Below are 14,883 nucleotides of genomic sequence, written 5' to 3'. Positions count from 1 at the left end.
TTCACTACACAGAAGTTTATTGTGAAAGTAAATTAAACATACAAACACACAATATGGCTAATGGTGGCAAAAGCAATCTGGTAGCTTAAGGCAAGTTTTAATGAGGATGAGTTTAGAAAAGATGATGCAATGATGTAATTCTGTTTAAATACAGATTATGGAAAAATATCAAATTGTACCAATAACTTAAAAAGAAAGCAGTTTTCAAAGCCTGCACTATTGGAGAAAAAGGGCTCATGATCTTAATGCCAGCATTAAGACAGATGGAAGCAGCACAATGCTAAATGACAGTATGTACAGAAGGATGGCAACATGAACATTTAATAACATTTGATCTTAGTTACTGGTGGACTGAAAGCCCTTAGCTAGAAACAATAGAGAAAAATGTGCCATCATCATGTTATTAGAAAAGAAAAAATTTAAGTGCAGAAGTCAAAAACCAAGGAGCTCTGTGATAAAGTAACCTTAGAACAGCACTGTAAGGACCACTTAAAAGGTGATTCCCTCAGGGGAAATTAGGGCACTGAGTGTGTAAACATGTGAGCTGCACAACACCAAATACCAACCAGATTCATTCATAGTACTTAGTTACACAAGATCAGCATGGTCTTTTATGATGCATTATTGTTTATAACAATTTAAACACACTCTTTTACCATGCATGACTTCAAATATATAACAAATATTTTTATTCTGAGATACAGGATATGCTTATGAATTATAAGACCTATATACAATGAAAGTCACACCTCCCTCATCAGTCAAGTATACATATATGTTTTAAATGCAATGACCTTATTCAGACTTCAGTTCATTTTCTGAATTGACCATGTCAGTTTTTCAAACTCTTTAAAATAATGCCATTCTATTTTGATAAAATACATTTTTGCAAAACTTCAGAAATGTAGTAACATTTAATGAATGTGACCATGGAAAATATTTGTAAGGAGGTGCCAAATGACTTAGCACTTTTTTCCAGTCTTGTATTAAAAAAAAAAAAGTTGCAATCAATTTGATAGTGAGCCCTATTTTAAAAATATTCTTATACTAATTCATCTCAAAAGGTTCTATTAATAGTCCTTTTGGAAAATACCATATATATAACCTGTGAATTTTTTTCCAGAATAATTAATGGAAGAAAATGTATCCTCTGCACAGATGTACATTTTCTCTCTAAGACTAATCTTTCATCACCCAGCATTGTTTTTACAAAAGCATGCATTATAAAATACACATAAAAGCAGCTATCTTAAACATGATTTTAATACAACATTACCTTTGTAGCTGATTCATCACTGTCTCCAGTTTAATATGCTGTTACATACATGAAGAAGCTCCAGTATCCCTTTTCTGATTGACTTTTAAAAAAAAATCCCTGAATAAAACAGAAGCCAGCCTGTGACTCCTTTAGGCATTTCAGTAGAATATTATCATCTATGGAGAGTATCTCCACACAAACTCATGAATACAGAACAGAATCTAAAACAGATCTGGGGCAGACCAGAGTTAATACCAATTAAAATTTTTTATGTTTAAAAAGGAAAGAAAAGGAGCTGATTATCAACATTTAAAAGGATACTGCAACTTTAACAACTGTAAACTTTGTGTTAGAAGGTGTGGCAGACAGCTCTATGCTACTAGGTTTTTAGCTTGTAAATAATGCAAACCATCAGCAGTTTTAAAATGCCATAGACTATAAAAACACAGAAGGAAACAGGGGAAACAAAACAAAAAAACCAAGAACATTTATCTAAAATGAAGCTGTATAACCAACACATCTAAAATTAAAAAAAAAAAATAGAGCAACTGATTAGGGGAAAAAACCCTCTGATAAAAATTTTAATTTCTTGACCTGTTTTAAAATGACATGAACTTTTAAATTAAAATGGTGGAAAAACAGAGCTTTACAAGTGGATAGTTTCAACTCACTAAAATAATGTCAACAAGGTAAGCTTGCATAGAAGAAAATTTCAAATAATTACTGGCTACATGCATACAAAATTAGAAATGCAGTTATTATATCATAGTGCAAAACCATGGCAGTTGTGATGTCTTGTTACCGCCTAAGGTTGAGAAATAGACCGTAGTACCTCCAGTTATCACAGTTTCTGGTCTTTTAATCAATTATTTCTGCAGACTAGAAATGAATATGTAAAGATGGGGGGGACACATCTTTTGTGCCACTAATTAGCGAAGTTTGAGGTCATCACCACCACCTAAACTGGATCCAGGACTAGGGTCTTGTTGTCTTCTTGCCTGCAATGACAAAATCATAATTTAGGGTTAAAACGTGTTTTGAAAATCAAAGTGCTAATAAATAAAAGTTACAGTAGCACATAAGAAAAGTTTGCAACTAAAAAAATTTTCAGCCAGTATCTCCACATGTAAGAAGAAAAAGAAAAATTTAGATTATGTATGAAATATTTTGTCAAAGTTTCCTTAAAAACCAAGAATAAAAAATCTCATTATATTCAAAAGAGCATTATCAAAATACGTACTGTGGATAAAAGAGCAACAAACCTACATTTATAGCTTTGGGAATAAAGGGTTTAACTTGAACACATGATCCAATCACCTTAGAAGCAAACTTTCCCATTTTCCCTTTTAATACTAGCTGACATTTTACACACTACTACATATAAAATAGATAACAAACAAGAACCTTCTGTATAGCACAGGGAACTATACTCAGTATTTTGTAATAACCTATAAGGGAAAAGAATATATATATATATATATATATATATATATATATATATATATATATATATATACATATATATATATATATATATATATATATACATATATATATATATATATACACACACACATATATATATAACTGAATCACTGTGCTGTACACCTGAAATTAACACAACATTGTAAATCAACTATACTTCTACATGTACTTGTCCAGTTTTCCCAGCACCATTTACTGAAGAGGCTGTCTTGTCTCCATTGTATATTCTTGCCTCCTTTGTCATAGATTAGGTGACCACAGGTGTGTGGGTTTACCTCTGAGCTTTCTTACCTGTACCATTGATCTATATTTCTGTTTTTGTGCCAGTACCATATTGTCTTGATTACTGTAGCTTTGTAGTATAGTCTGAAGTCAGGGAGTCTGATTCCTCCAGCTCCATTTTTCTTTCTCAAGATTGCTTTGGCTATTTGGGGTCTTTTGTGTTTCCATATAAATTGTATAATTTTTTGTTCTAATTCTGTGAAAAATACCATTGGTAATTTGATAGGGATTGCACTGAATCTGTAGATTGCTTTGGGTAGTATAGTCATTTTCACAATATTGATTCTTCCAATCCAGGAGCACGGTATATTTCTCCATCTGTTTATGTCATCTTTGATTTCTTTCATCAGTGTTTTATAGTTTTCTGAGTATAGGTCTTTTGCCTTCTCAGGTAGGTTTATTCCTAGGTATTTTATTCTTTTTGTTGTGATGGTAAATGGGACTGTTTCCTTAATTTCTCTTTCTGATCTTTTGTTGTTAGTGTATAGGAATGCCAGAGATTTCTGTGCATTAATTTTGTATCCTGCAACCTTACCAAATTCATTGATTAGTTCTAGTAGTTTTCTGGTGGCATCTTTAGGATTTTCTATGTATAGTATTATGTCATCAGCAAACAGTGACAGTTTTATTTCCTCTTTTCCAATTTGTATTCCTTTTATTTCTTTTTCTTCTCTGATTGCTGTGGCTAGGACTTCCAATACTACGTTGAATAATAGTGGCAAGAGTGGATATCCTTGTCTTGTTCCTGATTTTAGAGGAAAAGCTTTCAGTTTTTCACCATTGAGAATGATGTTTGCTGTGGGTTTGTCATATATGGCCTTTATTATGTTGAGGTAGGTTCTCTCTATGCCCACTTTCTGAAGAGCTTTTACCATAAATCGGTGTTGAATTTTGTCAAAAGCTTTTTCTGCATCTATTGAGATGATCATATGGTTTTTATTCTTCAATTTGTTAATATGGTGTTATCACATTGATTGCTTTGCGTATACTGAAGAATCCTTGCATCCCTGGGATAAATCCCACTTGATCATGTTGTATGATCTTTTTAATGTGTTGCTGGATTCTGTTTGCTAGTATTTTGAGGAAATTAGAACACTCCCTAACACCATACACAAAAATAAACTCAAAATGGATTAAAGTCCTAAATGTAAGACCAGACACTAAAACTCTCGGAGGAAAACATAGGAAAAAACACCCTTTGACATAAATCACAGCAAGATCTTTTATGACCCACTGCCTAGTGTAATGAAGATAAAAACAAAAATAAGTGAATGGGACCTAATTAAACTTAAAAGCTTTTGCACAGCAAAGGAAACCATAAACAAGACAAAAAGACAATCCACAGAATGGGAGAAAATATTTGCAAACGAAGCAACAGACAAAGGATTAATCTCCAAAATACATAAACAGCTCATGTATCTCAATATCAAAAAAACAAACAATCCAAAAAAAAAATGGGCAGAAGACCTAAACAGACATTTCAGCAAAGAAGACATACAGATGGCCAAGAGACACATGAAAAGATGCTCACCAGCACTAATTATTAGAGAAATACAAATCAAAACTACAATGAGGTATTATCACCTCACACCAGTCAGAATGGGCATCATCAGAAAATCTACAAACAATAAATGCTAGAGAGGGTGCGTAGAAAAGGGAACCCTCTTGCACTGTTGGTGGGAATGTAAATTGATACAGCCACTGTGGAGAACAGTATGTCGGTTCCTTAAAAAACTAAAAATAGAATTACCATATGATCCAGCAATCCCAATACTGGGCATATACCCAGAGAAAACCATAATTCAAAAAGACACATATAGGGCTTCCCTGGTGGCGCAGTGGTTAAGAATCCGCCTGCCAATGCAGGGGACACGGGTTCGAGCCCTGGTCTGGGAAGATCCCACATGCCGTGTAGCAACTAAGCCTGTGCGCCACAACTACTGAGCCTGTGCTCTAGAGCCCGCAGGTCACAACTACTGAGCTTGCGTGCCACAACCACTGAAGCCCGCGCACCTAGAGCCTGTGCTCTGCAACAAGAGAAGCCACCGCAATGAGAAGCCCGCGCACTGCAACAAAGAGTAGCCCCTGCTCGCCACAACTAGAGAAAGCCCGCGTGCAGCAACGAAGACCCAACACAGCCCAAAAAAAAAAAAAAAAAGACACATATACCCCAATGTTCATTGCAGCACTATTTATAATAGCCAGGACATGGAAACAACCTAAATGTCCACCAACAGATGAATGGATAAAGATGTGGTACATATATACAATGGAATATTACTCAGCCATAAAAAGAAATGAAATTGGATCATTTGTAGAGATGTGGATGGACCTAGGGTCTGTCATACAGAGTGAAGCAAGACAGAAAGAGAAAGACAAATATCATATATTAATGCATATATGTGGAATCTAGAAAAATGGTACAGATGAACCTATTTGCAGGGCAGGAATAGAGAGGCAGATGTAGAGAATGGACATGTGGACACAGGGTGGGAAGGGGAGGGTGGGATGAATTAGGAGATTAGGTTTGACATAAATACACTACCAGGTGTAAAACAGATAGCTGGCAGGAGCCTGTTGTATAGCACAGGGAGCTCAGCTCGGTGCTCTGTGATGGCTTAGTTGGGTGGCATGGTGGGGGGAAAGGAGGTACAGGAGGGAGGGGATGTGTGTATGCATATGGCTGATTCACTTTGCTGTGCAGCAGAAACTAACACAACATTGTAAAGCAATTATACTCCAATAAAAAAAAAATTATTGTGAGACAATTAGAAAAAAAAAAAGTTAACAAAGAAATTCCAATACCAGATGAGGAAACTGATAGTTACCAAATGTTATTTTTTCTAATAAACAAGTTGTATTTTATATTAAGACATTTAAAAAATAAATTTAACACCAATAATAGCAAAAAAAAAATCAACTATACTTCAATAAAATATATATAAATGGATAAATAAAAATTAAAAAAAATAGCTGACATTTATTGAGCACCAACTATATGCTGGGCACTGCTCTAAGCAATTTCCATGGACGAACCAATTTAATCCCTGCCAACTACCTATAACATAGGTGCTATTGTTCATCCATTTTACAGATAAAGAAACTGAGTCACACAGAAGTATATGGCCTATAAATTATATGACTGAAAAATGTAACACTGAATTTCATCTCTCACTGAATACCATCTCTGCCAACTGGGTTTTAACTAGGAATCTCTATCTCAAGAAATAAAATTCAGAATTACTATGGATAAAGTATTGTCTCAAAAGCAAAAACGGAAATATATTAGAATCCTTGGTGCACTTATATATTCAGAAGTATCTTCACAACAATACTTAACAACCAAGAGGCTTGACAATCATAAACATTGAGGATTTCAAGTTTCACTATAGAATAAACATTTGTTTAAACTATGGCAAATTACTTAATAGAGTACATCTAAGAACTAACATACTGTGCGTGACACTCTCTGCTAATATAAAGTTTTAAAATAACATAGTGTCCCCCTTTGATCCACACATAATATTTACTTTCAGTCTCTTTCACAAATTCCAATGCATCTTTCTTCTATTAAGTGTTCTCTAGTGACTACAAATGTCAGTCAAGCACAAACATCTGTTTGTATACAGAACCTAGTTCCCTCAGCAACAGTTTTCCTATGTTAGATAAAGGCTACTCCATTCCACCAGTTATTGTTAAGGGCAAAAACCCCTTAACATCTCTCACACCCAACAGCAAATTCTGACATCTCTACATTTAAATATGTCCTGAATCTGACCACTTCTGACTAACTCTACCACTCTTAACCCTAGTCCAAGCCACCATCATCTTTCATGTGGATCTTGTTTTAGCCACCTCTGTTATATGCCAGCAACTGGGACTAACTGCAATTACCTGTGCAATCTTTAGCTAAATGGAATTATGTATTATTATCACCAACTGATTGTCCATTATCTGTCAGTTTTTGGAAACAAATTTAACCAAAAATAGAAATGTTCTGATTTCAATGGTTAAGATCTAAAACAATTAGAGAAAGAGCATCCTTGACCTTCAAAGAAACAGCTTAACAAGTCACACCTGTACTGTAAAATCTTGTTTAGTCAGAAGCTCCAGTTATATCATCATTTCTCAAGAGGGTTAATGTTGTTTAGACAGAAATGACACAGCTTTATTCACTTTCAAACAAATCATATAAAACCCAACACTAACTTCCGTGGTCTTTCTTATAAACTGTGATACATTTCTCTAGCAAATCTTAACTATTTATTAGCAGACTGCATGCTGACTAAATTTTAGCACATTCCTTTCATTTAACTAGTCAGGTTAATGTTATGCTGCATGGGTACAGATTGAAAGAGCTATGGAATGCATATGCATTAGGAAAACAATTTATGTTCCATACAGAATCAATGTTAAATGTAATGTAAGGACTGATCAATTCTGCAAAATTAGAGATGGTGATATAAGCATCTGGTTTCAGTCAATGAAGGTTAGAAAGGGGCTGAGCAATGAAGAAACACTGAGAAAAATCAATCCTAATTATACATTTATAAATTACTACTAACCTACCAGTAATACTTTGTGAAAAGAATGTTTCAGCTTTTGTCCTGGGATAAGAGTAATTTTCAAATTATTTTAATAATGGGATGACTCCAAATGAGTGACAAAAAAACAGTCAGCAGCTGGAGTTCTCCCTACTGGTCAGGGCTGTGCAGAGGTTGCCATGGGTTTATTTGTTTAAAATATATTTTTGGTAAAAGCATGCAAAGAAAAGTTGTTTTGCTATTTACTTGTGTTTTTCGTTTCTATTTACATTGTAAAGAAGGAATGAGGAAGATGTAAATGAAGACACTATGAAGGAGAATCAAAGATAAAAAAAAATAAGAGGAACTCTGAAAGAGTATGAATGAGAGCTGAAGAGGGAAGAATGAGAGAGCTGGGAGACTGGGAGGGAATTTAATGCTAGAGAGGAAGACGTATGGGCTGTCTTATGAAGGAGACAAGTACAGAAACATTTAGGTTAATGAAATAGCTTCCACAGGACTGGAATTCAACAACTGGATGTGCTGCCTTGGGAAGCAGTGCTTTCTACTGTAGCAGTTTTCTAATGGTTGGATGTTTTAGAATGAATTCTATGAGTAACAAACTAGACTAGATGATGGCAAAGAAACTCTGAACTCGATTATTCTAAAAACATAAAGTCCATAATTTCTAGTTTCTTTCTCCCCAGTCAATCCACATAGGCCCTTGATTTTAACTTTTTATTAACAGTTATTTCAGAATAGGGTTTTAATATAAAGCAGACACCCATGAGCCTGTTCAGAATACAAATCTGTTTTTAATATTTGTAAGTATTAAAATGTAGAAATTTTACTACAGACCCCTCACTACCAGTCGCTCCTATTTTCTTTCTTCAGTATACCATCACCCAGAAACATGGCAAATCCAGTTTCTAGATGGCAGTCATAGGACATGTTCAAAATGAAGAGACAAAGAATATTCACCAGATACTCGAGCTTTCCCTACTGGTCTGGGCTGTGCAGAAGTAGCCAAGAGCAGGGATATCCAAATGAAAATGAATAAAACCTGGTTGATTTCCATTCTTTTATTATCAAGATCATCAAACTGAAGAAAACTCTTCATGAGAAAATGCCCTAATAACTAAAAATAGATCCAATTTATTGAGTGTATACTATATCCAGATAATGTGCAAATCACTTTATGTTTGACACTTGGCTAAAAGTCAGAACATGGCATGACAGAATTTTAGAGCAGCACAGTACTTTATAGAGATCTAGTTCAACTCTCACGTTACAGATGATAGGCCTGAGACCAAGAATGTTAAATGATTCCTCCAAGGTTTCAGAGTTAGGTGGTGGCAGTGAGAACACAAACTCACAACTCTAAAAAGATGAACCTTTAACTTCCAATTAGCATTAATGTCAGCCTCCTAAGTCACTGCTATTTCGCCTGACTGCTAAGGCTGGAAGAGACACAAAGCAGAAATTTTAAGTCCTAATATGAGAGAAAGGAATGCAATTTTTCCAAACTCATTAAAAACGTAAAAACAAGGTCAGCAGACAATCATAAACACCTGTCAGATAAGTAGACTGCAAGAGCTGGTCTAACAGGCACATCAAAAAATACAGTTCTTACAAAGTATTCAACTTCAGGAAAACTTTAAATATAAGGTGGCATTTTAAAATAAAAGAGATAGTGGAAATAACTGACATTTCCAGGCTTGGACTAGGGTGGCTCTACCAAGTTAGCAATGTGAGCTTATACAAGCTTCTTATCCTCTTTCAGCCTCAGTTCCTCAAAATTGAGGTACGTCTTATAAGAGCATTTAAGAATCAAGTGTAAAACAAATATTGCAGCATATACTGCCTGGCACATAGTAAGCATTCATGCTGTTGCTATCACAACAAAGCTGCTCATAACTTCCCAATTTATCTGTATGAACTTTTCAAATGTTAAAAAAATCTGTATCCTGCAGATAAGAGTAACTTTTACAGGCTAAAATAAAGTTAAAACAAAATAAATTTTAATAAAACCTACATCTCTTATGATAGAGACCAAACCAAGACCCTGTTTTTCTCTTAGTATGGGAGCAGCAGACCTAGAATCCTTGTCCTCCCTTGTTAATCCTCTTCCGATTCTCATTCTTTTTTGTTTTGTTTTAAAATTTTATATTCTAATAGGATTTTCTTTTTTATAAATTTATTTATTTATTTATTTATTTATTTATTTTTGGCTGAGTTGGGTCTTCATTGCTCCACACTGTCTTTCTCTAGTTGTGGCAAGCAGGGGCTACTCTTTGTTGCGGTGCACGGGCTTCTCATTGTGGTGGCTTCTCTTGTTGCAGAGCAAGGGCTCTAGGTGCACAGGCTTCAGTATGTGGGCTCAGGCATGTGGGCTCAGGAGTTGTAGCGCACGGGCTTAGGTGCTCCGCAGCATGTGGGATCTTCCCGGACCAGGGCTCGAACCCATGTCCCCTGCATTGGCAGGCAGATTCTTAACCACTGTGCCACCAGGGAAGCCCTCTCATTCTTTTTTTTTTTCCGATTCTCATTCTTAATCTGAGTTCATATTCTCGGTTCACTTTCATCTACTGCCTATACCTAAAACACACCTCAGGAAGGTCCAGAAGAGACAGACATTTACGTTCATTTGTCCTTACATAAAAATAAGTGTTGGTAGAGTTAAGTGATGTGAAAACTGAAGTCTGTGGGAATTTAAAATAAATAGAGGCTGTGATTTTTTTTCTTGGACCACACAGAATCGAAGGCTCAAAAAACATACAAAACACAAATATAAAAACCACAGTCTTTCCCTTGTTTTTGTTTCCAAATAGTCTCCACATAAAATTCTCATGTGATTTGCTGAACTTTACTTTTAAAACTGCCTATAGCAGAATAAGCAATAATTATTTACCCATTCTCTGACATTAAAGATAACAATTTATTTGCTAACGCTTTTATAACCTAACCAAATGAAAGCATTTTCTAGGTAATGACAGAGAGAAAATCTCTTTCAGCACCCTGTCACCTTGCAGCTGAATTAAGAGCCAACAGTACTATATCACAGTTTTAGGTTAAGAGGCCAATGAAGCTGAAGGCAGTCCCTAGACACACCAAGAGTGTGTATAAGCTGCTATAAAACAGATGACAGAGGTATCTTTCCAACTTATTTATGACCAAAGCACTCAGTCTGTACCTTATTAGTCTCAACCTTCCTTCACAAAATCCCAAAGTAAGGTACTGGAATTACAGTTATAGAGACGTGTAACCTGAAGGACTGCCATGGATAACAGGTCAACAGTTTTAAATAATGGTAAGATTCTCAGGTAAAAAGGCACTGGGCCACTTCTATGTGGCAACAGATATCAATGGGCAGGCAGGCAGGCACTTTACAGAAGAAATGTCTGTGATTATTATTTTTTTTAAAGTCTACTTTTTATTAAAGTACAGAACAGTGTACAAATCATATATATGAGTGATGAATTTTCACGAAGTGAACACACCCATGTAACTAGCCTCCAGATCAAGAAATATAATATCACCAAACGTGGGAAGTTCCCTCTTTGTACCCCCTCCTTGTCACTACCCAACCCCAAGAGAAGCCAGAAAAGTTCAAGATCCTTTAATATTGTTAAAAAACAAAGAAAGAAACAAACACCAGGATATAAAATAGCTTGGCAACATATCTTTGACTTTCAGAGTCTACAGTTAGGATATGCCTGCCTTTATTGCCACTCCAGATACGTTGTGAGCCAAGGTGTATAGAAAGAGAGGATGAAGGAACTAGCTTCCAATGAGTTCCATTTTAAATGTCAGATACTGAGTTAGGCAGCACCCTGGGAGGTAGGGTGTTAGCTCCATTTTACAGATGAGGGTCAAGAGGATACGCAACTTTCCCAATGTCACATGGCAACAAGTAGAGCTAGGACTCAAAACCAGGGCAATCTTTTAGAAGCCTCATCCTCATCTACTACCTCAAAGGTTCTCAAGTTACATTCTGCCAGTTACTGGGTTCTCTGAACACACTCCAGGGACTCTAGAGGGGGACCAAAATAATCCCTACCCCTGTTTCACCCAGAGCAGTGCCCCTTTAAGCTATTTTATACATTAAGGTTCTGTATAAATTTCAAACGAAGACAGGATTTCACATTTTTAAAAACTGCCTATACGTCAGAGAAAACAGATAGCAAGTTCTAGAATCTTCTGTTTTCATCATTCTGTGTTAACACTAGCAACAAATTTTCTCTTAATAGGTAACAGATGCACATGATACAAAATTCAAAAGGTATAAAAGATAAACAATGAAAAGTAATCACTCAAGGAGTTTTAGAACTGATTTCAGGTTAAAAGACACTGGGGAAAACCAAAACCACTTGGAGTTCTGCTTCCCACTGTGAGTAACCTTAATCAGATACACATATTAAATGTTCATGAGCACCACTGTTACAAGTTTAGCATGTCAGGGCTAGAGGCCTCAGAGGTTATCCAAACAGGGGTAGGACATCCGTAAGCCTCTGCGCTGCCAGGATCTTAAGCCTCCAAGGACCATTTACTGGGTTACTGCCACCCAAGAGTTACCACTGCTCCTTGGCCCTTGTCTTTGGTCAGTCATCAGGACCACCCACTAGAACCATTATTATTCTTTTCTTCCTCAGTTTTTTCTTTTCCAGGCAAAATGGTTTCTAACTTCTTCTGGTTCTGGCAGATTTTATTTTTCAACTTAATCATCTTTATGGGTGATGTGGAAATTCTTTTCCCAGTGCTGGGCTGTATTTGTGGAGAACTTCTGCTTAGGAAGATGGTTTAAGTCTTCACCCTCCCTTTCATTAACCAACTATTTGAAAAGAGAGCAAGTCAAATTTTCTCAGAGTCTCAGTTTCTTCAAATGTAATAAGAATTTTACCCAGGTGAGTGTAAGAAAACCATTTTTTATAAAATTGTTACTTTTTAAAATACAAAATTAAAAACAAACAAATAAAAAGAATGTTCAATTATATTTTGTAAGACCCCCCTTATAGATGTTTGAATTACAGGGGAAAAAATGCAACCATTTTCCCCCAATGTTCTCCTTTTACGAAAAAGGAGGTAAACTACAAGAAATAAGCTGACATTAGGAATCTGTCATGATTTTTTTGTTTTAAAAGAGAAGCAAAATACACATGCACAAAGTGCCAAAAGACATGCATACCCAAAACTCCCCTAAGAGACTGCCAGTGCAAGCTCTGGAGTCAGATTCCAGCCCAATTTTCCAGATAACAGTTCTCTATGAGAACTTTTTAAATTACTGCCATAAGGGACTATGGATCTTAAATCACTGATGAAAACCTAACCATTTTCTCTATGCTCTAGGTCATAATGCAGGGAAAGTGCCCTGATACACTTTAGAGAACTAAAACGATGTTCTTGTTAGCCAGATAATTCAATTAACTTGAACCAGCACTGTGGTAGAGCTTTTAGTGCTAAAGAAGTACTTTAGAGCTATTATTTACTGAAGGCCTACACATATCAAGCACCATACTAAGTGCCTTATAAGCACTTTCCCATTTAATTCTCACAACAATTTCTATGAGAAAACGCACTTAAGAGAGGTTAGCAATTAATGGACCAGGAATCTCAAGTACGCCTGACTACAAAGCCCATGTGCTCAATCACTGACATAAAACTCACTAGAAACAATCTATCTGAGCAACAAATTATCTGACACCTCTATGAACAGACTATATTTTTGTTCATACACAAATACAAACATACTCACATATAAACTCACACACCAAAATGTTTTTCTTCAAGTAACATTATTTATAATAATCAAATTAACATTTTAGAGAAGACAATTCTTAGCCTCAACTAATCTAGAATTTTATTTAAAGCAAATCATATAAAAAAACTCCAAATTGTTCCACTAGTTGTCAAACAGTTATTCTTCAAATATAATGTAGCTGAACAGCACTTTTTATAAAACAATTCGTATATTCATTTAAAGCCATGTTAGCTTGCTCTAGAAAGATTGACCAATCATGTTCTCTGACATGGCAAGATCTCTTTTTCTTTCACTCCTTTGCATACACTGTTCCTTCTGTCCAGAATGCTCTCCCCAGCTTGTCTAGCTGGCAAACTCACATTCTTCCTTCAAATCCCTGCAAGTATATTCTCCTGTGAATCCCCCAGGCAGAGGCAGATGTAAGTGCTCCTTCTTCTGCACTGCCACTGTTCCCCTTTAAGTACAGGTACTGCTAAAGCAGACTGCAATTATCTGTTTATACATCTATTTTCCCTCAAGATTGATAGATGTTCAAGGACAGAAACCATGCGTTTTCATCTACATATTTCCCAGCCCCTAATGCAGAATCTAGCACAACACAGTTGGAGTTCATTACTTAATAAATTACCTAGTTAATATAAACCAACAAATTATAAACATTTAAAAATATTTCCAGAGACCATTGACATGTATTATTCTACTTTAACGTACAGGCTCTAGTTTTCAGACAGGCAGAGTAGGAGCTATTTTTTGAAGCTCTCCATTTGACAACTAAATGCAATGTACAAAACACTGTGGTGGGTAATGTGGAGGTCAAAAAATCAGGGGCCCCACTTCACTGGTGATCACACTACGGTGGAGTACAGACAACTTTATAATTGTTTTAACATACTGTTCAATAAGAACAATGATAGAAATGAGAAGTGCTCTGGAAACGACAAAGTAGAAGGGCTAATTATGATTAAGAAGATTGGAGAAGGGATTGACAGATAACATTTAAGTTGGGCCTTGAATGGGTAGAAAAATAAATTCTCAGTCAGGGAACGAACAGCATGAGCAAGAAGGTTCAGAAGTATAAGCTAACAAATGCATATTATACATTCGAAAACTTCTTACTATTACAGATACAAGGATTCTCAAAGAAAATGCCATGGGAAGTTTGATCACAAGAGCTGTAAAAGCTTCAGGGACTTCCCTGGAGGTCCAGTGGTTAAGACTTCACGCTTCCACTGCAGTGGGCACGGGTTCGATCCCTCATTGGGGAACTAAGATTCCACATGCTGCATGGTGCGGCCAAAAAAAAAAAAAAAAAAAATGTAAAAGCTTCAAAGAAAAAAATGTATTGCATTATATCCCTCCTGTCCCTTCCCCTAGCTAGAAAGTATTCTTCGGGACATCATCAGTTGCTATCAGCCTATTAAATCAATTCACTCATTGACAAAGGGAAATATCAACCATTAAAAGATAATACTTTTATTTCATAAACTAACCACTAAGTAGGCTTGATTTTTTTTCACTTATTTTTTAAAAAATATTTTAACATATATATGAAATAATACCAATAATATCAGCTGACA

General features: G+C 35.7%; 1 protein-coding gene across 2 annotated transcripts in view; it reads right to left on the bottom strand.

Annotated features, from left to right (window-relative positions):
• The window catches only part of CBFB (core-binding factor subunit beta), a 61,551-nt gene continuing 46,668 nt past the window's right edge, over nt 1–14,883 (bottom strand). For both annotated transcript variants that reach the window (XM_036833072.1, XM_036833071.1), the window contains exon 6: nt 1–2,256. In XM_036833072.1, coding sequence (XP_036688967.1) covers nt 2,234–2,256 — 23 coding nt within the window. In that variant the 3' untranslated portion in view covers nt 1–2,233. The remainder of the gene's footprint in view (nt 2,257–14,883) is intronic.

This window comes from Balaenoptera musculus, chromosome 19 (assembly GCF_009873245.2).
Source record: "Balaenoptera musculus isolate JJ_BM4_2016_0621 chromosome 19, mBalMus1.pri.v3, whole genome shotgun sequence".
Classification (NCBI taxonomy): domain Eukaryota; kingdom Metazoa; phylum Chordata; class Mammalia; order Artiodactyla; family Balaenopteridae; genus Balaenoptera; species Balaenoptera musculus.
This window is presented reverse-complemented; position numbering and strand designations above follow the sequence as displayed.